This window comes from Lissotriton helveticus, chromosome 9 (genome assembly GCF_964261635.1).
Source record: "Lissotriton helveticus chromosome 9, aLisHel1.1, whole genome shotgun sequence".
In the NCBI taxonomy this organism is placed as follows: Eukaryota; Metazoa; Chordata; class Amphibia; order Caudata; family Salamandridae; genus Lissotriton; species Lissotriton helveticus.
Window position 1 is genome coordinate 712,896,426 of NC_136070.1, and position 27,896 is coordinate 712,924,321.

Here is a 27,896-nt window from a genome sequence, read left to right on the forward strand (position 1 = left end):
CATCAAATTGAAGGGGAGGGTTGTGGTTTTATAGCCAAATCTGTTGGATTTGTAAGTGGGAAGCCGGGTTTGAGTCCCATCTTTGGCACAACATCAAGTGATCTTGGACGAAATAATGTAATTTATCTATGAATCAGGAAAACCAATGTGTAATGTAACTGGTGCTCATTTAAAGTGTTCCAGTGCCCAGGAGTTTGCACAATGTAAAACTGTGATAAAATTATATTTTTAAAGTAATTTATTGGCATTCATTTTTCCCAATAAATAAAGGTGTTGTCTAAACCCAATGGAGTCTTAGCCTGGGCTTAGGAAAGATTTATATTTTGAATACAACATTTTTAGAAGGCACAGTGTGGCAGTATGGAGTATCCCAGTAGCCCTCCTTATATCTTTCATAGATGCCATTCAGCAGCACACGTTATATGGACAGTTTTTGATGCTCTGGCCTTCCCTCTGCAATATGGTACAGGCCTAAGAGCAAAGACCAGGGCCCCATGAAAATCATGTACAACCTCTTGAGCCAGTCAGAGTTGTGCCCGTACTTAAATCGCTCAATAACCATGATTAAGACTTCTGGATTTGAGAATCAAAGGCAGTGCACGTTTTGCATATTGGCGGTCTGGGTCATTAAAAAAAAATCCAAATACATGCTCATCCAATCCTCCACCTCTCTGCAGAGGAGCTGCACATGTTGAAATATTGGCATGGTAAAAGTAAAGGAAACTTGTGGCTTACAGGAGAGTGGGTGTGTTGGTAATGGGGATATTGAAGTGAAGGAGCTCCAAGGAAGTACATTCAAGATCAATGTAACAAACTTGAAAGAATGGAAAGATAACGTGGCCCTGCCAAAAATCACATTCTTAACTTGGAGATCATGGCTATCTTACCAGCCATCAGGACTTGAAACTAATAACTTGCAGATCATGGCATACTTTATTTGCCCTTAAGTTAAGGCAGCAGGTAACGTCTAGGCATGTCATTGACTCCCTTGCCAATCACTATGATTCTGATCTCAGGGGAGCTTTCATGATGTCTCATGCAAAAAATATTAAGAGCATGCAAGTAATATTTCTTAAACATTTTCTCTTCATTGCAAGGGAAAACGCTTTTTGATCGCTAGGCAGAGGACTCCTATTCAAGCAGCAGGAACATCCGAGGAAGTGAATAAGTAGGTATACATTTATTTTTCAGTGATGGGTGAAGGTGCAGTGCTGAAGTTTGCCCTCACGAACCTTTGAACAAGTAACTTGCAGAGACTCAACGGTGGTATGCAGCATATACATACTGCAGCAATTATGGCAGCACCTACTTAACCACTTGGAAGCTCATCATATTCTGCTGCTGCGCTGGGATTTACAAAAACCCATTATTCATGACGAGCTGGGCTCGTCATGAGCGTGCTGGGAGGCTACTGCATGACGAGCCCAGCTCGTCATGAGCGTCGAAGGGGTTAAAGCCTGAATGAGCTGGAATTACTTTTTATCCACTGATCATAAAATTCTTTTTTTATCCAAATTTTTTATTTATAATATAAGAAGAATTTTTGTAAAGATTTTTTTGAAACTACAAAACCTGCTCTACCTCATGAAGCTGTAAAATTGTACTCTCGTAACAACAAGAGAGGAAGGGAACGGAACTGGCGCTCCTACTCCCCTCGAGAGGTTCCGCTCACAGTTGACTGAGACTGTGAGTGGTGCTACATGCTTCCTCTCTTTCTAGTCTACATTGGTATGACGCTCCTCTGTTGTTTTTCCGATTCTGCTGTAAAATTGTAGCCATGTACTATTCATTAACATGCAGCTTCGGAATTTTGTATCTTAGGTTAAGCACACATTTGACATGGACCGTTTCCTGCTGCCAAAAGATGGTAGAGTGGTCAAGCGAAAGGCTGAAACAGAAACAGATGGAGAGAGAAAAGCTTCAAAAACACGGAAATATGATGCCTCCTATTTGGACTTTTTGGTTCACCTGCATTGTTGTTAGTGGAGAAAGTAGACCACAGTGTGTGGTTTGTGGCATGAACTTAGCTAATGACAGCTTGAAGCCAGCCAAACTGAGGCGTCACTTTGAAACAAAACATGGGTCTCTGGCAGGAAAAAGCTGAGATTTTTTTGCCAGAAAGTTGCAGGACATAACTCAGCAGAAAGAAGCAGTGAAATAGGTGGCACATACTCCAGCCAATGCATTAAAAGCTTCATACTAAGTAGCATACCACATTGCTAAAAACAAAAGGCCCTTTGTAGATGGAGAAAAAGTGATTCTTCCAGCATTGCTTGACGTGGCTAGGACAGTGCTTGGTGAAAAAACAGCAGAGATGTTCAAAAACATACCCATCTCAGACACAACAGTTTGCAGCCGCATCTCTGACATGTCAGAAGATATCCAGGGACAGCTCATAGCCTGGTTTGAAGTTTGAAGTTTGTTGACTTGTATAGTGCTGAATCACCCATGAGGGTATCTCGGCGCTTAAGACAGAGGGAACACCAGAAATAAAGAGTAGATTAAAAGAGGTGGGTTTTTAACATCTTTCTGAACAGAGCTAGATTAAGTCCAGAACGCAGGTATGAGGGTAAATTATTCCAGAATACCGGAGCAAGATGGGAAAAAGCTTTCCCACCACTATGTGCTTTTTTTACTCTGGGGATGATGAGCAGATTCTCAGAGCTAGACCTAAGAGTTCTTGAAGGGGTGTAGGAAGAGAGTCTAATAGCAAGATACGAAGGGCCTTGACCATTAAGGGCTTTATGAATAATACAGCCTATTTTGAATTTTACCCTTTTCCCTATGGAGAGCCAATGGAGTTGGTTTAGGAGGGGTTCCGAGGGAGTTCTAGCTGGGGCGTTGACAGTGAGTTGAGCAGCAGTATTCTGCGCCACCTGAAGTCTTTTTATGGCAGATTGATTAGCTGAGAATAGAAGGGCATTGCAGAAGTCAAATCTACTAAGCATCAAGGCCTGCATCAAATTTTTCTTGGTAGAAGAGGGTAAAAGGGGAAAAGTTCTTAGCAGGAGGCCAAGAATGTAAAAACAAGATCCTGCAGTAGTGTTAGCATGCGTATCAAAGGTAAGTTTATGATCTATCCTGACACCTAGATTCTTAACCACTTCTTTAGGGGTAGGGGCAGCACCCAGCACTTTCGGCCACCAAGTGGGCGCCCAATAAGTGGCAGCTCCTCCAAACAACATAATTTCAGACTTGCCCGCATTAAGTTGTAAATAGTTGGCACGCATCCAGGCAGCTATGGATTTCATGCCTTCAGAGAACATCCGTTCGATGTTAGGTGTGTTCTTGTCAAATGTAAGAAGGAGCTGGGTGTCATCAGCGTAAGTAATGTGAGTAAATCCCAAGGATCTCATAAGTCAGGCCAGAGGGGTGACATAAATGTTGAAAAGAGTCGGGCTCAAGCAGGAGCCCTGCGAGACACCCTTGCTGACCTTGGTATTAGTAGACTTATAGGTTCCCATAGTGACTGTCTGTGTTCTGTCAGTTAAAAAGCTGGTAAACCACTTCAGTGCCATCCCTTGAATGCCTATGTCCTCCAATCTGTCCAAGAATATCTGATGGGAAACAGTATCAAACGCTGCTGACAGGGTCAAGCAGCACCAATAGTGCCGCTTGTCCACTGTCAGCAGCCATGCGGATGCCATCAGTGACCTCAGTAAGGGCAGATTCTGTGCTATGTTTAGCCCGAAATCCAGATTGAGAAACATCAAAAAGATGGTAGGTTTCCAGATAATCGGACAAATGTCTATTAACATGTTTCTCAATAAGCTTGGTCTGAAGGGGTAAAAGGGATATAGGATGATAATTGCTGATTTCAGTAGTGGGGATCTTGGTGTCCTTGCGTATAGGTTTAATATGGGCATCCTTCCAAGCAGTTGGAAGGTAACCATTGCTTAGAGAGCTATTAAGGATGGAGCAAATGGGCGGGGGGGCCAAATGTTCGGCGAATTTGGCAGAAATCCTAGCAGGGATGATATCCATAGGTGATCCAGATTTTATAGTCTCAAGAAAGGATGTGACTTCCACCCGACTCAATTGTGGGATGGTGTGAAGTTGTGCGAGGGTGGCATGTGTAACAGGGAAATTAATCGTGGAGGGGGAGAAAACGGAATTGCCAATAATGATTTTCTGATAGATGGAGTCAATTTTATGTGTGAGATAGGACGCAACATTATTACATAATGCCTGAGAGGAAGATTCTGCCGTATCACACGCCAAGGGGTTAGAATAGGCCTTCACTATTTTAAATAGAGTCTTTGAGTTGGACCCTGCCTGCTCCAATTGATGAGCAATGTGCCTTTTTGATGTTATTATGATAGGCTGCTAGAGCGCATTTATACCTGGCTTTATCCTGTTCTCGATGGAAAAGTCGCCAGGTGCGTTCCAGATTCTTGCACCGCCTCTTTTCGGTACGTAAAACAGGGGAGTACCATTCAGAGGCCGAGGATTTGTGGGCGCGGGTGGCTGGCTTTAAAGGTGCTGCTTCATTCAGAATATTGGAGATGATGTTATTAAAATGCAGAAGCTGTTGTTCACCATTAAAATTACAAGTATCAATGTTCCAGGTCAGAAAAGGGGAAGTGAAATGGTGGGCCTTGATTTTATGCCATGGTCTGTACCACCTATCCGTACGAGGTGAAGAAGAGGGTAAGGTGGGGGAAGAAGTCAGATAAAAATGTATTAAAGAGTGGTCGGAACAAGTCAGAGGAAAAGTGTCCCCATATATGATGTTATGAGAATTGGAGAGGATAAGATCAAGAGTATGCCCCGCTCTATGAGTGGGATCATTATTAATTTTGAGGAGACCATGGGAAGCCAGGTCCTCCAAACAGGTCACTGCTTCATGATTATTAGTGTCCTCGCTATGAATGTTAAAGTCCCCTATAAGTAGAAAGTTGTGGGTAGCAACAATATGGGGGGAGATAAATTCTAAAAGGCGACTGTTGAAATCCTGTACTGGACCAGGAGGTCTGTAAACCAGCGCCCCTTTCCAACTATGTTGGGGTTGAAGATCAAGTTTAAAAATAAGGCATTCAAATAATTCTGTACAAAGCTGATCAAGTATAGTGACTTGGATAGGTTTATGGCAACACCTCCACCCACTCTCTCCAACCTATCAAGCCTTTGGATACGAAAGCCAGGCGGGAGGGCTAGAGCAATTGCTGGGACCACAGATGGTTTAATCCACGTTTCGGTAAGGAATCCGATATCAGGATTAATGTCATTGAAGAGATCCCAGATAGGGGTGGCATGTCTAGGGAGGGATCTGACATTGGCTAAAAGGCCGTGCCATGATTTAGTAATAGATAGGTCAGCGGGGGGAATGTTGTAAGGCCCTGAGTTAGAAAAGGAGGGTACTCCAATAGTGGTAGAACTAGGTGTAAGGTTAGTATCCAAAGAAGAGATGGACTGGTACTTACAAGTGTTATAGGAAAAAGTCCCATCTGGCAGCCTTCCAAGGGCAGTCCCCATACTACACGAGGTCTGTCTGAGCTTAAGCAGAGTTCCACTGGTATAGGTGTGCCTGGATTTAGGCGGGGAGGAGGTTTTGGGAAGCGAACTACCAGGGGTCCAGGCTCCTGGCGACGGGCTGGGGCGGACGGGCACGGACGGGCGCAGACGGGCTTGCCTTTGGTGCGCCCACTGCGCGCGTCCGCTGCGCGTTTGTGAGGGAGCCATTTTATGCCTACTCTGAGCGCACCAACAACTAGCCCGCTGCACACTCCGCTACCTCTAAGATGGCGGCTATCGGCGGCAGTCACAGTGATTGTCAGCGTCCCCTGATCAGCCCCAAATCGTCTGAATCAGGCCGGCTATAGTAAAGTGAAAATGATGGGGTAAGTGCAATTTAAAAATTTGACAAAACAAGTTTTAAAATAAAGAATTACACACAAAGAGCTCCCGGCTTCCGCCTCAGGAGTAGAACAGTAAATGGCAATTCCAGTGCGGTCGCAGTGCAGGGTGTCTTTTATGCCTACTCTGAGCGCACCAACAACTAGCCCACTGCCCACTTCGCAACCTCTAAGATTACGGCTATCGGCGGCCGTCACGGTGATTGTCAGCGTCCCCTGATCCGGCCCAAATCATCTGAATCAGTCCGGCTATAGTAAAGTGCAAATGATGGGGTAAGTGCAATTTTAAAATTTGACAAAACAGGTTTTAAAATAAAGAATTACAAAAAAAGAGCTCCCGGCTTCTGCCTCAGCAGTAGAACGTTAAATGGCAATTCCAGTGCGGTCGCAGTACAGGGTGTCTTTTATGCCTTCTCTGAGCGCACCAACAACTACCCCGCTGCCCACTCCGCTAACTCTAAGATTGCGGCTATCGGAGGCAGTCACGGTGATTGTCAGCGTCCCCTGATCAGCCCCAAATCATCTGAATAAGGCCGGCTATAGTAAAGTGAAAATGATGGGGTAAGTGCAATTTTAAAATTTGACAAAACAAGTTTAAAAATAAAGAATTACACACAAAGAGCTCCCGGCTTCCGCCTCAGGAGTTGGACATTAAATGGCAATTCCAGTGCGGTCGCAGTACAGGGCGTCTTTTATGCCAACTCTGGTTGAAATCAAGTTTGTTTGCTGTGCAATTAGATGAAGCAACTGATGTGTCAAAGGATACCCATTTAATTGCTTATGTTCAATATTGTTATGAAACACTATTATTGGAAGATTTTTTATTTTGCAAGCCAATCAAGAGGCGAGCAACATGTTCTGATTTGTTTGACATTATCAATGACTTCTTGAATATCCATGGCTTAAAATGGGAAAACTGTGTTGGAATCTGCACAGATGGTGCTCCTTCAATGTGTGGTGCTAGGGGTGGCCTAAAAGCTAACGTGTTGAAAGTGGCTCCACATATTCTGGGGACCCACTGTATGAGACACCTGGAAGCCCTTGCTGTTCAAAACATAGACAGTGAACTTGAGGATGTGCTTAATTCTGCTATAAAAATAGTAAATTTTATAAAGATCCATGCCACAAGAGCTCGTCTTTTTGCAATTTTATGTGCAGAAATGGGAGCTGAGCATGATGGCTTGCTGTTTAAAACATAAGTGCGGTGGTTATCCCGGGGGAAAGTTCTGACTCGCATCTTTGAATTAAGGAATGAAGTACAGCAGTTTCTTCTGTGTTTGGACCCTAGTAAAGCAGAACAGCTACTGTGCTTTTAGCATACCTTGCTGACATTTTCAAGAAATTAAATTCCCTGCATCTGTCTCTGCAAGGAGCTGAAATCACTTCTTTTACCATGAACAAATGAATAACTGCACTCAAGAAGAAGCTGGAATTATGGAAAAGACTGGTGGAAGGGGGCCTGTTTGAGTCGTTGTTTAGTAGATGCTCTTGAGGAGACTGAATATGCACTTCCAAGTGTTGGTGAGATAATAAAAAATCACCTGACGTCTCCCAGGAACAGTTTAGAAAAGTATTTTCCTGAGGACAGCGATCACTTCAATGACTGGGTCTTTCAACCATTTCTGGCAGAGGTGGGGAGCCATCTCCCGATTCGGATGCAGGAAGAACTGATTGATCTCCAAAGTGACCGCACTCTGCAGATGCAATTCAGCAAAGTCTCAGTGGGAGAGTTTGGGCTGAAAATGTCTGCAGAACATTCAGTTTGAGAGAAACTGCAATCAAATCTCTCTTGCCTTTCATTTCGTCCTATTTATGTGATGTTGGGTTCTCAGCACTTGCAGTGTTAAAGACTAAGTACCGGTCAAGACTAGATGTGGAGCACAACCTGAGTATGGCAGTAGCAAAAATCACTCCACAGATTGACCGTCTATGTGGCGAAAAACATGCACACCCATCACATTAATGTTAGTGGTGTTATTATCAATCTATGTCAAATCATGTGTTATATGTGTAAAACAAAGCTTCATAGTAAAAACAATTTGCACACATTTCATCTTGGAAAATTTAGATTCAAACTGTGTAATAAGCCTCTGTCATTTAAGTACACCCACTCACAAACCTGCAGTTTACTAAACACTCTTCTTGTGTTTAACATTATTTTCCAGATATGGCCCGTGATATGCGGGTGGTAGTCGATTATATAGTGTACCAGATACCAGAAATTTTTGTCGGGTGGTGGGGGGTCCCGACATCTGAAACAATTTAGCTGGGGGGGCTCAGCCTACAAAAGTTTGAAGACCTCTGACTTAAGGGCATGTGTATGTGCCATATGGCACTTAGGAAATTTAATTTTGTGTATTTTTTTTAAGGATTTGCACATTAAAATCAACTTTAAGTTGATATTAATTTGAGATTCCTTAATGCAAAGTCACATTCTGAGAATGCTACTTGCATTGCATTTAGGGGATCGCAAATTGCGATTACCTAATTGCATCCACAAAATAGGTAATTGCAAAAATTGTGATTACCTATTTTGCTAATGCATTTTGGGTTGATGCATCCCAAAAGGCGTTTTACAGTTTGCAAACGGGCCTAATCTGCGAATCTTGCGACCGGTAAAAAGCTTGATGCATGTGCCCCATAGACCCTACTAATTAGTACTAGTGGGCCTTACCACCCCATCTCCGTGTGAACTAGCATTCGTTGTTCCCTCAGCTATACAAACAAGTATTCCATGATGTAAATTATCATGATGTCAATGGGATTATGGTCTTGAGGCTTTATTTGCCAGGATTTAGAGGCAAAAGTCAAATGGTTTCACTTTCTCTGATGTCATTGAGTTGCAAAGGCACTTCCGCTACCCCTGGCCTTTAAGTGAATAGATGTTTATGAGCTAATGGCAATCTACATCTGCGCAGTACATTGTTGACTGCTATGTTGAACTTAAATCACAGGCATAAATAACAATTGCTCTTATAGAAGATACAAGGCACAAATTTCCAAGGCTGAGGTTAATACTGACTCCAATAATAGAGTTTAAGCAAGGGTGGAAATTAAATAAAAGTTCATCTCACATTTGTTGGCTTTGTGCCAGACAAAGAAAATCTATAGCACATACCATAGCTGTGCCCTTGCCTATTTTAAGACCAACGCCGACTTAAAAAATCTTACTTTCTTGCTGCAAATGTCTGTATGACCTCCTTGATGGTAAATTCCTGTCTGAATATCCCTTCCCCTCAGCTGTTATTAAAGGTGCTTAAGAATTGGGATTCTGTAATTTACCTGTTGAAGGCTCAAGACTTTTAGCCCATCACGTATTGATTGTGTAAATGTTGTATCCTTTTCTTTTTAGATGTAACTTTGTTAATTCACTCTACACAAGATATTCTTGGTTTTATTGCAGGTTTTAATTTTTTGGGTTTAAAAGAGCTGTTCATTTTGTAGTGCTATTTATTATTCTCACAGCAAATTATTTTGTCTGTAAGGGGATGATTGGGATTTTTGTGTCTGTTGTGCTTTCAGTTGCCCCCAATGCAGGAGAATGCTTTGACCGAATTAATGCCTATTCTTCATGCCATACAACTTTCACATAACGAATTCTGTTACCATACATCCCAATAAAACACAGAGATGAATTTCTTCCTGTAATGTAAGCTTGGGTTTGTTTCACTGAAAGTCAATAATAAGTTCATTAAATTGCTTGTCAACAATCATTACTGACCCCATCGGGATTACAGGTCCCATGGGGCAGTGTGGGTCCAGAGATTGTCCCCCAGCCACTTCTCATCACATCAAGCTGAGGATCATGCAAAGAAAATTGAAGCATGGAAGGCAGAAAGGAGAGAACAAGCCTTCTGGTTACAAAATCACACCCACAAAAAGACTCACAAAAGCTAGCCCAGATGCTCAAGACCACAGGACCAGCACCAACGGAATGACAGATGACGTAGTACCAAAAAGAAAATGGAATGCTACCTCTGTGGTTCGTTGTTTCACTACAAAGGCACCTGTCCAGAAGTGGAAGAAGAATGTCACAAATGTGGAAAGGACAACCACTTCAAAAGAATGTGCAATAGAGCATAATAATGAAAACACCTGAACTCAAATGAACATGTAACTCAATACTATGCATGTGCTGTGAAAGATGCAGCAGCTCATCCAGGTGTTGCACGACCTCATGGACCCTGACAAAGGTGAAGATATCATCGTCCAAGTCCTCGACTCATAGCTCATCATCATTACAGTTACTAACAAGTGATGAACATCTGCTCATTGTTGCTCATCAGTACGGGGGGGGGTGTAAGAAATATTCACGTCGACAACTCACAATTAGCAAACCAGCCCACTTGTGTTGTACTCGAAAGCGGGGCATTATTGAGCTACATCTGCATAGTAGATTATGACAAGACGAAACCCATACCCAAACTATACCCAGCCAAGATACAACTCTAAACCTGGATGGCCAAGAAGACATGGCCATAACTGGGAAAATCCATAACAACACTCACATAAAAGGATTGGATCGTGGAGGTAGAAGTGCATGTCATGGGTGGGTATAGCCCTGCCAACTGTCTACTCAGCCAACCCACTGAGGGATAACTCAAGCTAATTACGCCCAACAGCGAGCTGGACCGCAAAACTGTTCAAACAACTCAGAAAAATCAAGGACTTTGCAGTATAACCGCACATAAACGAGTAGATCAAACCAGTGACCCAACACCACAGAAGGATACTGTTTCACCTGCAGAAGGAACACACTTCTGAGGGCTGCATCCTGAGATCCAGTGGAAGCTGGTTCCACATTTTTGCTGCAAGAAAGCCAAACGATCTTCCTCCCAACCACGCTCTTTGCAGTTTTGGGATGATCAGCCTAGCCGTACCCGAAGACCTGAGACTCCTAATAGGCCTACAAGGTGTAATCAAAGGAAACAGGTAGCTAGGGTCTTTCTCATTTAAAATTCTATGTCAAAAGCAGAGGGCTTTGAAAGTCACTCTGTTCTGGACAGGGAGCGAGTGTAGTTCTACAAGTGCCGGCCCTAAAGGGGAGCATCTCTGGATGTTAAATAACATACGGGCTGCGGTATTCTGTACTCTGAAACATTCTCATTCTGCTTTTTGTAGCTTCAAGATATAGAACATTGGAATAATTCAAGCGGGAAACCATCATCACCTGGATGATGGTTTTTGTGCTGCCTGTGGTAGCAAACTAGGCTTTTATGTAGAGTCTTCAACATGCCAAAGCAAGTGCAGGCCAGGGCTGAGATTTGTTTATCAAAAGACAGTGTAGTATCAAACCACACCCCTAGGTTTTTTATCTTAGGTTTAAGGACCAGGGTAAGCCCTAAATCAGGAGACGACCAAGCATGGGACCAGATAGAGGTTATTTGCCTACTACCAAAATGTTGGTTTTTCCTGCATTTAATTGCACACAACTAAATGTCATCCAGTTGGCCAGATCTACGAGACATGCTCTGAGCTTAAGAGCAACCTGAGCTTCATTCTGTTCTAGAGTCATAATTAGCTGAGTATTATCGGCATAAGATACTAGCTTCACACCATGATTAGCTACTACATCTCTCAGTGGGCGCATGTAGAAATTAAACAGAGTCTGACTTAGTGCTATGCCCTGTGGAACCCGGTGCAACAGGGATGGGATCTCCTTGCAACAGGGGTCGGATCTCTGATTTGACAGGCAGTTGGAAGACTTGAGCCCAGCCAAATGCGAATGTGAATTCAACCAAACACAACTGAAACTCTATGGTAATATAATCTCAGGTCATGACATGAGCCTGAACCCAGCAAGGTCAAGATTGAAATGAGACACCCTCCCAAGAATGGCAGTGAAATCTGATCATTCCTAGGGATAGCTAGCTACTAAGCTTGATACAGACCATCAGCACTGCTCTGCGAGAAATGACAAAACAGGGGCACAAGATTGAATGGGACCTGACCTGGGAACAAGCCTGCAAAGAAATCAAAAGGAGAGATGTCAGTGCCTCAAACATGGCCTACTTTGAACCCACTAGTCGCTGCAAACCGACAGTGGGCGCTGGTCGAGTAGGGTTCGGAGCCATTCGGACACAACATCTACTCGATGAGGAACACCAGCGGATCGTAACATATGCCATCCTCATCCTGTCGGATGTTGAAATTTCAATCTCTGAAGCAGAAAAAAAAGTTTGGCGGTTGTCTGGGCATGCGAGCACTACTTAATCCCATTGGAGTCACTGTTCCTATGCAGCGAGAAAGACTAAAGTCATCCTAATACTGTTTTACTTGGGGACAGTGTATCCTGATCTTGGTGCCCTTACCCATTCCGAAGTATGTCATGCTTCATCATTGGGAAACGCTCCTGATCAGACTGGCACTGCAATACCCTACGGGTCCCCTGAAGGTTCGATTTGTCGTAGATCTTTTCAGGATAAAGCCGTGTGGGTGCATGGGGGTGAGTGGCAGTGAAGTCCTAAAGTGAAATCTAAAAGATGGCTGGAGGGGTGGCTCAACGATTTATTAGAAAAAATATCCCTCCGCCAACATTAAAAACCAAAAAGGCTGTGCTGCTCAGAGGCAGATAATGGCCCTCAGTAGCTAGAGAAATCTAGCATGCCACTAATGGACATGTTTAGTGGTCAATATGTTTTGCGCTACCTATTGGTCTCAGGAGGAGATCCCAAGCGCTTCTTCAGGACTGAAAAGTGTGCTTTGTAAAAAAGGTAAAAGTGAGTGGCCTATATACGATAATGTAGTGCCACTAAAGGATGATACAGTAATCTGGAACAACGAAAAAAGAAGAGGAAAGCAAGAGAAGGTAAGCGTAGTTAATTCATCCATACCCTTTGTTAGAAATGGGGGTCTCTAGTTGACAATGGTTTGCACCTTTGTCCAAATAGGGACCCTTGCTTCTAGTCAGGGTAAGGGGGATATACTCCTAAAATAACCCCTGCTCACCCCCTTGGTAGATTGGCATGAGCAGACAGGCTTATCTCAGAGGCATTGTCTAAAGCCTTTGTGAACACATACAATAATACAGCGAAAACACTACAAATGGACACCACACCAGTTTAGAAAAATAAGTATTCTTTATCTAAACCAAAACAAGACCAAACAACAAAAACCCACAATACAGTTACCAAAATATCCCCAAAAATCGGTTATTCTCTTAATTTAAGTCTCTAGCAACAAATAACTCCACCTGGAGTTATCACAACGTCGTGACAGATAGAAATCTTAAAGTACGGCGCCGCCTGCGAGGAGCATTACATCGGGGATGCAGTCAAAGAGACCCCCAAAGAACAGTACATTGAAAAGATGAAAATAAAGATGTTGCATGGCATCGGGCAGGGGATGCTTCATCTGCGTTGAGCGGCGTCTGTTCCTTACGAACCCAGTGGATGTGAAGCCTCTGTACCTTACTGCGGCAAAGGGGAGGCAAGACGTCTGTTCCTTACTGTGTCTGGAGGTGACGTCACCGCGATGGCGAGGCATCTGGTCCTTATGATGGTGCGGTATTGATGGATTCGGGAGTCCCCCACGTTGAGTATCTTCTCCGCGTTGATGAAGCACTGGAGTCGGAGTCGATGTGGTGCGGCACAAGTTGGGGTGATGATTCGTGCTCTTCACGAGCGGTGCCCACAGCTTCGATGCAGGTTACGGCGTTGCTCGCCAGCATCGGTGTTGCAGTTTCCTTCTGTTGGCAGTTGAAACATCAGTTTCAGATGCAGAGAGACAGATGAAGTTAAGTCTTTGTGTCCCTGAGACTTCAGAACAGGAGACAAACTCAGTTTCAAGCCCTTGGAGATCTTCTTCCTCAAGCAGATGACAAAGCAAACATCAAAGTCCTTTTTCTCATTTCCTTGGCAGCAAGTAGCCACTGCAGGCCAACCCCAGATAGCAAACAGAACAGGGGGCAGTATTTTTCCTCAGATTCTCCGGCTCTTCTCCTTGGCAAAAGGTTTTTCTTGATACCCAGAAGTGATCTAAAAGTCTGTGGTCTGGGCACCTCTTTTTATACACCAAAATTCTTTGTTCTCTGAAGGCAGAGAGTGTCTGTACCTAGCCAAAACCAGTTCTGTCCTCACTGGTGCAGCTTCCTGACAGGAGATGGAGTCAGCATTGTTGAAGGCAGACCAGGCCCATTCAGGTGAAAGGAAATCTCCTCCCCCTACTCTATATGCAGCCCAGGTCTATTCAGCCCAGCCCTGACTCATCAGACTTCTGGAGCCACAGCCCCTCTCCAGCCCCTGTCATCCAAATGCCAGACATGCAATACACAAACCTAGCAGAGGCACAATAGATGGTTAGGCAAGAAAATACCTACTTTCTCAAAGTGGTATTTTCAAATACAGAATAAAAAAGTCACCCTCACTAAAAGATGCATGCTAACATTGTGAGTTCAGGCGTACTAAACTTTATTTCTTCACCCTGTTCCCAGGGCCAGTTATGTTTATAAGATGTTATAGGTAGCCTTGCGAAAGTGAAAAACAAAATTGGCTGTAATTCACTATCAGGACATGACACACACATCAAGGCATGTCCTACCTTTCACATACAATACACCCTGCCCACAGGGGTACCTTGGGGGTGACTGATATGTAGAAAGGGGAAGGTTTACTGGCAAGTGTGTGCATTTGCCAAGTTGGCATTGCAGTCCCAAGCTGGACACAGGCTCTGCAATGGCAGGCTAGAGTTACATTTTACAGGCTGCTTCTGTGGGTGGGACATTCAGTGCTGCAGCCCATTAGTAGCATTTGATTTACAGGCCCTGGGCACACACAGTGAACTATGCTAGGGTCTGACAAGTAAATCAATATGCCAATCAAGGAATCACTAATCCATAACAACAATTTACAAAGGTAGCACTTGCACTTTGGCACTGAGTAGCAGTGGCAAAGTGCCCAAAGCATCTGGAACAGCAAAACGAAGTCCAACACACAGCAAAAACATAGGAGGCAAAGGCAAAAAAAGGAATGGAGACCCACGCCAATGGTGCCAAGTCTAACACCCTACATTAAGGGTAGTCCTTAAAAATAAACGTAAACCTGGGTTTCCATTGGTGCGCCAGGTGCACAGTTTATTATCGTCTATGGTGAATGTCCAGATAGTGGATCGAAATGCGGGCTATGGACATGTAGTGACTATGGAAGGCAGATGGACATATAATGGTGCTCAGGGCACAATGTCAATTTTGTGAAAAAGACACAAAAACATATAGTTGTAAGTAAAGCACTTGATCGCTGCCAAAGTCGCTAAGTGTTGTCACATCGTCTAAACTAGGTAGCACCATTGATGGCAAACCTCAGGTCCCTGTGTATACTAAAGCATTTCAATTATCGTTTTGAGCTTACCTAGATATTAAGAGGACATTGCCCCATGAGATGCGGCTGTGGGTATCCTCGAGACCTGTTATGAGGAGTTATGGCATCAGGTAAGGCAAACAAAGGTAGCAGAGTACATGCAGCCGTGCTGTCGGGTTGCAATGCATGCGTTATGGCAGTACAGTACTACATACAGTTTCTCGTAGGTTTGTATGGCCCAATCACCTACCCAACCTCACGTCGTCTCTGCTGAGGCTGAAATGTGAACACCACTGTGTTTAAGTAGTTGTGCGGAGACCGGTGTGTAGGCGTATTCATCTGCCGCTTGTTGTTGAATCCTGTGTTTGTATCACCAAGTGAATCTGAGCATGTGCGAGCGCCATATTAGGTTGGGCAAATGCAGGGGTGTGCCTATTGTGTGTGTCAACGCTAGTGTGGGCGCCATCTTTAAATGTAGTTTAACCATACACTAGTGTCTGTTAAGTGTCTGGGTAATGAATTTTGATGGTGTATCATTGTCCGGTATACTATGTTGTATTTGGAACACTACTCGGCAAAGTGCCAAGCGATATACATGCCTCACTGATGCCTGCATTGCAGATCGCCTAAGAAATCCATTATGATTGTGCATATTATAGTGATCAGAGGTTAGTGGTGCCCTCTATCAAATAGTACGGAGTACTCTACTTAAGATGCCTGGCAAGTAGTCTGCACAAGTAGTATGTACTGTCCCTTGTGATAACTGTTCATAACGTCATGGGGAACGTAATGGTAAAGGAACAGGGTGTAAACAATCACAGAATAATCATATAGTTTTTGTTATGATAGGGATTCTATTGGAAAACAACCAAGAGGCAGATAGAACAGAGTTGTTATGTCAGAGGTGGTTGTGTCTATGCTAACATACATCTTAGGGCAAAATGGCCATATAACTGGTTCCAGAGGGGTCTAGAGAGTAGTGCATACAGCTTGGGGGGCTCATTGAAGTTCAATCTAGGGGATCTCATCGTTGAGTACCCATACATTCGTTCATAGCTTGTGGACCAATTTTTGTTCTTTGCGGAACAGTGTCGTAGAATTCCAGATGGAATTGGTTTCTAGAATAGTCCAATGGAGCTGTTCTGTTTTGTGTTGTTTTTCAATACAGTGTTTACTCAGCTTGGTTGTGTTTCAACCACATCTTATGTTACTTCTGTGCTTGTTGATTCTGATCCTGACCTGGCGTGTGGTCATACCCATGTAAAGGAGGTTACACAGGCACTTGATATGGTACATGCAATTCTTAGTGTTACAGTTTCTATGTTTGCCTTGCTTCGATATTATGTCGCCCAGTTGGAGTCACTTAGTGTGGGTGGTTAGGCTACATACATTACACTGTCCATGTTGGTAATGTCCCTTCACTGCTGGGAGCCCCTGTGTGCTTGGTCTGTGGTCATGTAGGTTTTGTGTTAGTTTAAATGCATATCTTGCGCTTTCCAGTTGGAGGTCCCCTGTGTTAATGATGTGCCAGTGTTTTAGTACTCTGCTCTTCTCTTTGTTGGACATAGGTGTGAAGGTAATCACACAGGTTGTGGAAAGTTGGCCTGGTATATGCTGTCCACTAATTAAAGTGGGCACCCAGCACCAGTCTAAACGCCCCTTATTATGTATGAGGTCAAAGATAACCTTTAGATAGCTATCCTAGTGGTAGCTGTGGAGAGCAGCCATCAGGCTTAATTTTGAAGGAATGTAAAGCAGCTTATTGTATCAGAAATCACCTTTAGTATTAACTAAATGAAAGGAGAACCACACAGTAGTTATAACAATATGTATTTATTTATATAACACTCCCTAGTATCCTCTACAAGAGGATACAACACAACACACACAATACTTTAGCAAAGAAACAGTTGTATGTAGCAGAATACACAGTGGGCTCCAGGGGGAGAGCAGACCATATACTAAAACAGTGGTAAAAGAACCACGATTGGAGTTGAGACAGTGTCTAGAACACGTAGATTCGCTGGGACCCCAAGGAACATCCCAAGGTGAGTAAAAAGGGACCCCACGGAGGACGGGCGCAGTGTGCTAACATAACCAAGGGCTCCGTACAATTCTATGTGGGAAGTCTCGGTTACCAATTTAAAGTTTAAGGACCCTTCTTGGTGGACTTCGAGGAAACCCTTTGGAACTTAGGAGGTTATAGAGCCACCCCACCCGTGGATACCGTAATACCTGAGTTACCTATCCCAGAGGAGTCGGGTACATAGGTCTGGAGTTGTGCCAGAAACCATCTTTGTTTTCAATGGAGGGTTGCAAAGAAGAGCTGCTGCCGGGAAGGAGGAAGGTGTTGGTTGAAAACCAAGGGTGTATTTGTGATGGAAGGAACCTGAAAGCAGAGGGGACAGAGTCTGGGTCACTTCAGGGTGACCAGGGGCTCAGTGAATGACTGCCCACCGATGTTAGGTGCTTCAGGTGCAAAGAAGGGATGCTTGACTCTGCAGCCACAAGGACCAGGAGACGTTGACGATGACCAGGAGCCAGATGCGAGCTGTCCCACAAAGGATGTCGAGTACTGAGGGGTCAGTGTCTGACGGGAGCACCAAAAAGCCTTGGCAAAGGCAACCCACGCAGGAAGGTCAAGCAGGTTACGGTGTGGATCAGAAAGGTCCAGGGGACTCACCAAGCAATGGGGAGTCAGGGCACGTCTGGAGCAACCAGGAAAGCCCAACAGAATTCAAGATGACCCTCAGGAGGACCCACAGGCTGTATGAACAGGGGTCACAACGAGACCTCTAGCAACAAAGTACCAGCCCACAGAGCACTCGGTGCAAGGAGGCCAGAGTTCTTTGGTGGAAATACTGCTCTGAGTCAGGACTACACGGATTCCAGTACACAAGCTCGGTAATTGCAAATAAGTATATGCACTTGCAAATGTATGAAGTGCACAGGAGTTCAGGTGATGCGGTCCCCAAAAGAGATACTGGCCTCAAACTTGGTAAGAGAGCAGCTCAACCTCAATGAACTTCAGCACCCATGCTCTGTGTTGTTGGAGCCTTCGGAGTCCACAGGTGCTCAGGATCAGTAGACTGGTCAGTTGCGTTATGGTGCCTGTGAATGCAGGGGAGTCACTCCTTCACCCCAAGGGAGATTCTTCAGTTGTCCTTAATTCACCACCAGTCCTGCACAGAACCTGTATAGGGCAAGGGCACAGACAAAGCTTTGGACGCAGAGGGAGACGAAGTCGGGCCCAGTCAAAGTCCAGCGACGTCCAGAGTGTCCAAACGGTCGAAGGTCAGTGGTTTCTTCTTTTAGAATCTTGTCCACATAAAATCTAAAGTCTTACAGCCAGGTAAGCCCTTATGTACCCCCAGGAGAGAATTGGACAGATTCAGGGGACCCTCCTATGGGAGGGTCTAAACAGAGGGGAAGTTACTCCCATGTCCTTTGTCCAATTTCGCACCAGAGCAGGAGCCAACGGCTCCCAGAACTGGTTTGAGATGGACAATGCACAGGGACACTGAATGTGCCCCAGGTGCAGACTTTCAGGCACTTTAGAAGTGCACCCACCCAGCCCCAATACACTAAATCCTGTCTGGGAGGTGGTCACACCTCCCTTTGACAGGATGCCTATTGTGCTGCCTTCCTCTGCTCAAGCTTGGCTCAGCAGCAGGAGGACAGAAATGTGTCTTTGGTCGGCAGCATCCATTTTGTGCTGACTGGGTCGAGAAGGCTGGCACCGGAAAGACCAGTCACCCCACAAAGCTCACTCCAGAAGGGTAGAATCATACCTCCCAAGCTGGTTACCGGTGTGGAGGTATGATACCAAGATGGTTGATACCAAACACAACATGTTTTGTTTCAGCCGTATTCGAGATAGCATATACCGCAAGGTTATAATGCACCTCTACCTATATGTCTGGCTGAGTCACAGACAACCCAGGAGAATGGTCTCCTAAGGCTGCAGATGGGCTCTGCTCATGCAGGGGCACCCTCTGATGTAAAACACAGCACCCTGCCTTCAGGATTGTTAAGGTCTGCTATAAGGGTAACTTATAAGTTCTATGTGTAGTGACCTATAGATATAGAGAACCTATATCTAAAGTAAGTGATACAAGCACCAGCTTACACAGGCTGCAGTAGCAGACCTGTAGTTCCATTTTGCATGGCCTCTCATGGGTGGCATAATACATGCTCCAGCCATGTGAGGCCTCCGGAGTACCTATGCCCTGGGTACATGGGTACCATAAACTAGGGACTTAAAAGGGTACCCCAGTATCCAATCTGGAGTGTACCAAAGTACATGGCATAACATTTTAAGGAGAAAGCAGATGGACTGGGATCGTAATTAGCAGGATCCCAGTCAGACTAGTCAAAAACCAGCAAATCACAAGGAAAAAAGTGGGGTAACTATGCAGTCAGATACTACCTTCATACACAGGTAACGATGTTCTCATGTATTTTGTGTGAGTCTCAAGGAGGGGTCACGATGGTTGTTGCATGCTCTCTTCCTAGCTGATTTTATGATCTGTCTGGGGTAGTTCATTTTTTGCAGGTTAGTACTCAATTCCTCAGCTTGGAGTTTGCAGTCCTGAACTTTGCTCCAATTCCTTCTCAACCTCAGAAATTGACCATATGGAAGGTTTTCCCTGAGTGACTTGAGGTGATGGCTTTTGTATGGTAAGAGACTGTTGCATTCGGTAGGCTTCCTGTAAGTCTTGGTGGTTAGGTTGCCATTGTCCATAATGATTAGTAGGTCCAAGAAGGGAATCTCCTTTGGTGCGGTGGACAAGGTAAACGGCAAATATGGGTCATGCTCCAATTGTGGAACTCGATGCATCTTTCCTCAGATCCAGTCCAGAACACTAATATAGTGTTGATTTATCGTTCCCGTTCCTTAATGTCTTTAAAGAAGGGGTTGTTCTCAGCTTGTGTGTGGTTTTTTCAAAATGTGCCATATACAGGCACTCCAGGCTCGGTGCAAATGTGCTGTCCATACAAGTTCTGTGAACCTGGTGGTATATTTGGTTCTGGAATTTAAAGAAGTTGTTCTTTAAAGCTAGTTCAGAGCATTCCATAATGAATACCTCGGGAAGCGTTTCTGTGCTTGTTATGGTTCTCAGAGTCTCTTCAATCACAAGGATGGTGGCCTCCTGAGGTATGTTTGTATATAATGCCTCTATATCCAGCACAAGATTGAATGGGACCTGACTTGAAAAAAAGCATGCTAAGAAATCAAAAGGAGAGCTGTCAGTGCCTCAAACATGGCCTACTTTGAACCCACAAGTCGCTGCAAATCGACAGAGGGCGCTGGTCAAGTAGGGTACGGAGCAATTCTAGCACATCTACTCAATGAGGAACACCACCGGATCATATCATATGCCATCCTCATCCTGTCGGATGCTGGAAGATCATCTTCTGAAGCAGGAAAAAAAGTTTTGGGGGTTGTCTGGACATGCGACCACTACCACATCTTCATATTTACCTACATACTTAGCGTAATATATTATGTATGTACACATGTACATCATACATATCGTCATATTTATCTACACACTCCAATATAATAACCCGACCATCAGGCACTTAAGACAATCTCTGAAAATCGTAAGACAAAGATACCACTGACAATTGAGCGATGGAGCATTGGTCTTCAAGATTACTCATAGACAGTGCTGCCCAAACCAGTAAAAAACAACAACGTCATGATACCCACTCGCAGCTAAGACGAGAACATCATCCCCAGTGCAAGAATTCTTCATTTTCAACATGGGTCAAGCAGCACCACCATCAATTCCATAAGTCATCATCAAGAGTAACTCACTGAGAGCCCAAACTCCCCTGAAGAAAGCAGTCAGATTCGGTGCACATCAAACAGAAATCACAGGAAGCCCACCGAGTATTTAAAGATATGTTAGTGAGGATGGAGTGGAGATCTAAAGACACCCAAAGCCTGCTGAACTGCTGAAAGAGTCAGCATTCCAGCTGTCTGGCGACCTGCATCTGGGACTGGGGCAGGACTGGAAGGGAGGGGAGGAAGGATGCCTGGGGAGGAAGATGCATGCATTGAGGACTAGCTCCCATGTAAGTAACCTGCAAAATGTAATTTAGATTGGAGATCAACAATAAAACAGATTAACAAACAGGTGTGTCTCACGTGAATACATTCCACTCTCTCCAGATTCCTCACTGCTCCCCCAACTTGGACAATTCCAGGTCATGTTTGCTATGAATTTCTACAAACAATTTCCAGTTTACCATATACGGAAAATGTTCCCATTGAATTTATTTTGAAAATGTACGAGTTCCATTGTGAAAAAAACTCTTCCTTCACATGTCAAGAACATCTTCTCTTGTTTTGTCTTGATTTGAGTTTTATAGGGCAATATCACTGATGAGGGTATCTTTGCACTTCACAGGTTATGGGACTTGCCTTGAGGGGCATACTTGAAGAGTCAGGTCTTCAGCTTCTTGCGGAATTCAGGAAGCAAAGAGAAGGCACTAATGTGGAGTGGGAGGTTGTTCCTAATTTGGGGACAATGTGTGAGAAGGCACGACCTCCGTACCTACTATTGCTTATGCTAAGTACATGAGCCAGTGAGATTCTAGCTGAGCGCTGGTGCCTCGAGGGTTGGTGGAACTGCATGATACTATTCAGGTATGCTTGGCCTGTGTTGAGTAGTGCTTTGTAACAGTGGATGAGGAGTTTGAACTCTGCATGCTGATGTATACAGAGTGAGTGTAGGTCCTTTAGGTGAGTGGGAAGTGAAAACGTTGTGGGAGGTAAACAAACTGTCTGCCTGCTTTGTTGTGGATGGTCTGGAGCCTCTGTGTGAGTTGGTTGATCATTCCTGCATACAAGGTATTCCTTTACTCTAGTTTGCTGGTGATGAGGGCTAGATTATGGTTTTCCTGGTGCTGTTAGGTAAGCACTTGAATAGTATTTTCAGCATCCTAAGAGTGTGGAAGCAGGCTGAGGTGAATGAATTGATGCGGGCGGACATGTCCAGCTTGCTGTGGATGTTGATCCAAACGTTTCTTGCTTGTGTTCTGGAGGTGTGGGTGGGTCCTCGGTCTGTAAACCACCAGGCAGAGTCACATTGTGAGGACGTTTTTCTGGAAATTACTACCTTGGTCTTATCTAACCCTGGGCGTAGTTCGCGTAGCCGCACTCCGCGAAGCTACGCGAAGATGCACTTGCACTCCGCGAGCTACGCGTAGCTCCGCGGACATACGTAGTTGCTTGCTAGACCCGTTCGCGCGCCATTTTTTGTCTTCGGGAGCGCGGTGCGCGTGTTCGGGGCGCTGCCTGCATGCTCGAGATAGCTAGCGCGCTAAGTTACTCAAGAGGTTTGTCCCGCCCGCTTGCGTTCCCTTATTTCCTGTTCCGGGTCACAAGTAACGTGTTCGCGTTGTGTTAGACATGTTCGGGAACTCATCTTCTCGTTCGCACTGCCAAAGTGCGTGATTGCGTCAAATATCACGCAAACTTACCCCGGCGGTCGCGACGGGCGGAGCCATCTTGGATTTCACACTCTGGCTATGGTTTTGGGCCTACTTTAGCATCTAACTCCTATCTCTTCCATCCTGGTCTTTTCACTCACTTTTTCAAACTTTCTTTACTTATTACCTATCTCTCTCTGTGCCTAGGTTTATATTTTTCATTTTATTTTTACTTTTACAACTTTTTTGCAACTTTTCTCTTGTTTTATATTACTTCCTTCTTTTACCTTGCTTCTTCCTTCCCCTACCTTTTTGTCTTCAACTTTTCTTCTCCCCTCCACCCAGAACCATGGTGAAGGGTGCCAGCAGCATCGGCGGCTCAAAGGGCAAGGCGGCTGTGCCGAAAAAAACCCGGCTGCCTTGCGGCAGAATGCGCCCCGCAGGAGTGACGCCCCGCCAACTTTTTGGGGAGGAGGAGGTGGCTGCCCTGGTCTTTTTTATCCAGCGCCACCTCCCCTTGACTTTGGCAGCAGGCGGCAGGCCCGGCTCCGGCTACCAGCGCATTGAAGAGCGTCTCCGGCGGTGGGCGAAGGTGCGCCGGGCAGTCTTCCGCTGCTCCGGTATCCGGCGTACCCACCATCAGCTGTCCCACCGCTGGGCCGACATTTTGGACCGGGAGCAGGACCTGTTGGACCTGCTTGGTGTCGAGGTTGTGGGTCTTGGTGAGTGGCTACCCCAAAAATAAAGTGTGTGTATATATATATATATATATATATATATATATATATATATATTGTTATATATATATATATATATATATATATATATATATATATATAGTATAAATATTGTTATTGTATCTTTGTAAATATTGGCTGAATAAGTAACGCGATGACTGTTGCTCCTAGTTACATTTCCGATGTATTCCGGTATATCTACTGTAATTGTATGACAGTGTTCTTCTTCACTGACTCTTGCGTGTTGTTTCAACTTGGCGCTAGCTGTTGCTGTTTATTGATGTGAGATTTTCTTTATTGTAGAGAACTGAAGTTAGTTAATGCTATTAATAGAGTCTTCTCCTTCCTTTGTCCGTCAGTGAAATAGCGGTGGATGGATAATTGTACGTAGTTTGCATATTGTAGCATTTTTTTCACGGCCTTCTCTTCTGCATGAATCAAATCCTCCTCTGGCAATGAATGCTAAAGTTACTTTGTTCTTCTTACCTCAGCCAGGGCCGGCTCTAGGCATGTGCAAGCTGTGCAACTGCACAGGGCCACCAAACTTCAGGGGCCACCGCACCAATATATATCCTTAATTTAATAATCCTCTGAGGATGGATACATATTTGCGTTGCGGCCCCTGGCATGGATTTGTTGCCTCCGGCTCTGTTCCACTTCCAAACACCCTGACTGACTCCCCCTCTTCACTGTCCTCCGTCCTCCGCCCCGACCTCCTCTTCTGGGGCCCCCTACCTACGCTCCCTGCCCAGGAGGACCACCATGAGCCTAGAGCCACCCCTGCCTCAGCCCTCCATAGAACTGATGTAGTTTGTTTAATGAGTGGTAGGCTTGGCAGCAGTAGCATTCAGTCAGTAGCAGAACAAAATATGATGCAACGAACGTACAATTTCGTGTATGCACAAAATTTCTGCATGTCTCCTCCTTGTGATCTATGGCATTTTGCTGGCAAAAATGAAAAAGAAATGACTACTCACAGATAATTGATTACCCCATTCTTGAATCTCTTGAATCGGTGGTGTTGTTCAGGTGTTACTGCCTCTGTGTTACTTATTAATCTGCAATCAGAATGTTTATGGAACATGTGATTTGTTTTCTACAAGTATACAGTCAGTGAATCCTGCAAGGCAGTAGTCATTTGTTAGATCAATGTTTGTTTCTTTTAATGTTCTAGCAGTGTTTTTTGAAATGATGTCTATGTTTCACAGCACTCAATGTTTTTCTCTTTGTTTATTATTTTTTACATGAACCACAGAACCCAGGGGCAAGCATATGCAGGGACCGAGTCGGCGGGTGAACAACCATGGACACAGAGCTCCTCTACTGAGGATCCTGCTGCTGTCCCCAGTAAGTCCAACAGTGCTTGTTTTTTCCTCTGTAATGTGTCTGCTTTGGCAATTGACACCAACCAAGTATGCATCCAGAATGATGTTTGTCTAGTATTTTGTAAACGTTAGTATACCACTACTAGTCTTGTGGGTATTCTATCTTCTATGGAGTCATATACATATTACATAACTATGTATGCACCAGAAAATTTGATGTTGGTGCTGATAGGCAGGTTGGACCTTACTTACACCTCAGTCACAGAACTCTGAGGAACGCACAATTCACTGAACGACAACCTATATGGGCTCAGTCATTGGTCAATTATTCAATTATCACACTCCTGAACCCCAATACCAAGATGCCCAATGCTTTTATTACACAAACCATTACCTAAGAAACCCCCTTTTGCTCACTCACTCGTGTGAGTCTACAAGACAACAGACACTGAAAATAAACTTCAGAGTCAAAGTGGTACTTCAAAAGCTTTATTTTGTTAGAAGTAAGTAAGTAACATCAATGTTTTTAAGTTGTTCCGTGAAATACGTCGAGGGGCCCACCAGAAAAAAATCCAGAGTTAAAAAAGGCAGAATAAAGTAATCAACATTTGTACAGCTACTAGTGCACAATAGGGAAATGTGGGAAATATCGGAGACCCCTCACCATTGAACGTATACTGGTTACATATGCCTCTTTTTTTGTAAGCTCTGGAAATGTCCGCTTCGTAGAAGGAAATCTTCTCATCTGCCGAAAATTAATGACAAAAGTGGTGCACGTTAGACAGTATGAAATACATTTAGGCCAGTTTTATGCAGCCATGCTAAAAAGAAGTTGTAACCTGTAAGCAAACTCTATTCCACAATCCACATAGAAAACTTAAATACGGGCCCTTTTATTTTCCAACCTCTTCAGGTGTATGCATTGAACAATGATGTGTTGCCTCAAAGGCGTCTTCTCGTACTGCGCAACAAGCTGCGAGTTAGCATGCGCAAAACTGGATACATTGATGTACAAAGGTTACATAGTTCACTTCCAATTTCCAAGGACTAGAGTAGCAGGACAGATGAGATGAGCTTGGGTACCATACCATAACAATGAATGCTAATATGTGTAGTGACTCTGCTGTACTATGCAATGTGGACTCCTACTGATTACGTACGTTGTACTTTACTGTTTTGAAGAACTCCATTCTTGGTGAACAAGTACAAAGGGGGCTGTGCATCCATCTAAAAAGGTGTACTTATTTTTATAGGTGCAGAACCCTTACCATCCACCAGTGCCGACGGGGACAGCGGCGCAGCTTCAGCGATCCCGGCGGGGACAGGAGGACCAGAGGCACCTACACCTACACCAGCAGCAGTGGGGGGGGAGCCAACAGCGGCGGGCGATGGTAAGTTACATTCAATAGTGATCCGCATTACTTGGTGGGAGGGGAAAACTTCCTCACTGTACTCTACTGGACAATATATGATGTTACCTTTACTTGTCATTACCATGCTTAGCATTACCACTACAGTAATGCAGGTGGCTGATAGCAGTCGGATGCATGGGTTGTTGTTGAAGCATGGAAAGGGGAAAACACAGCTGCCAGCGTGGTTGGGAGACACACCCAATACCGGTGGTTAGTGGATAGTCTCAGCAGCAGCGGTGTTTTGGGCAAACACAAAGGCAAGGGAAGGAGGGGACGACTGGGTGCATGGGTCGTTGCTGGTGAAACACAAACCAAATAAGGTTTGTTGCGCGATATAAAAGAATGATAGTCTCTACTAGACATGTACTACTAGCTGCCCCCTGTTAATTAATGTTAGTTTGAGACTGTTCCTGCCTTCCCGGAATCAGAGTATATAATATAAAACGAGATATGAAAAAGACAGGTGTTCGTTCTAATGTGTGTGACCGTTGAAGTACACCCATGCTACTAGGGCAGGCATAATGCCGTGCCAAAAAGTCCAACAAATTAATATAGGCCGTAGAATGTTCAAGATAGATGCAACACAATTTTTTGTACTCAGCTTGCTTGCTAGTGCTACTGTGCCGCCCACTATGTGTTGAATCAATGTTGTGTTCTTGATTTGCGGGGATTTTGGATTACAACAATTCTGTTTCTTTCTTTATAGTTACTCCTTCCAAAAAACCAACAAGGAAGGAGTTGGCAGTCCGGGCCCGGCAGCGGAAACTGCAGGCTATCGTAGAGGCCTACCGCCAGCTGGTGGATCAGGCCGAGGAGGAGGAGGAGGAGGCGGCGGCAGCAGCTGCTGCCTCTTCCAATGCCCCGGCCCCCAAGCCTGCAGGACTACGTCGCCGTGGTCAGGCAGCCGCCCGCCGCCGAGTTGTTACATCTTCGGCGGCCCCCCCACAACAACATGCGTGCAAATGTAGGTGCCGGGAATTCCAAGAAAAGATTCTCCGCCGGGTAGCGACTAAGTTTGAGGAGGAGCGGAAGAAGCTGGAGGACGGAATAGAGGAGCGTGTCAAGATCGTGGTGGACAAACACCTGAAAGCCCGCTGGCTTTGAAATGGACCCTGTTGTTTGCCCCTTTTTAAATCCTTTTGTTGGTGGGTGGGATGTGGGTGTTGGGGTGTACATTTAACTTTGACATTTGGTTGGGGTTAGGGGAGGGTAGGGACAGCTCTGGGCCTGGGGGTAACATTTGATATATATTTTATTTTTCTATCATCGTTATGTTAAAATAAAAATGAGACAAAGATATTTTCAAAAGAAAACATTTGAAGTTCATTTGTGTTTGTTGGGGGGGTGGAGGGGGGACTGTTTCACCAAATAATGTACGTTGTGCAACATCACAACGTTTAATTGGGCATGCAGGTCAGGGGGGACAGTGCTTTCGAATTAAAAAATATATTGTCCACATCTTTAACATGCAGACAGGTAGATGCGCTAAACCCTCACCGAGTTCTATTTGTAGTATTAGAAGAACTACCAGTCTGTCTTGCGTTATACCTCACAGCAAACTTATCTTACCTGTGATTGCTGATGATGACGTGGGCTGCATTTGTTTCCCAAGACAATGGATAAGAATCTGTTGTTCTGAACTTCTGTGATAGTAGATAGTAGTAGACAGACCCTGCCAGTAGCATTTTGAGACAAAAAGAAAGAGGCAGTCATTTTCGTGATAGACAATGTGGGGGTAGTATAAGTATTAAGTACAGTAGATTACACGACTGAGCCAATACAATTTTGCAACTGCTAAACTGAAACAAAACAATGGTTTTGGGGACTGGAA

At 44.6% G+C, this 27,896-nt stretch overlaps 1 protein-coding gene across 1 annotated transcript in view; it reads left to right on the forward strand.

Moving 5' to 3' along the window:
* LOC144783262 (uncharacterized) overlaps nt 1-27,184 on the forward strand; it is a 30,870-nt gene extending 3,686 nt beyond the window's left edge. The window contains exons 3-5 of the mRNA XM_078662331.1: nt 24,584-24,675; nt 25,907-26,044; nt 26,772-27,184. Coding sequence (XP_078518457.1) covers nt 24,584-24,675; nt 25,907-26,044; nt 26,772-27,169 — 628 coding nt within the window. The 3' untranslated portion in view covers nt 27,170-27,184. The remainder of the gene's footprint in view (nt 1-24,583; nt 24,676-25,906; nt 26,045-26,771) is intronic.
* The last annotated feature ends 712 nt before the right edge of the window (nt 27,185-27,896 follow it).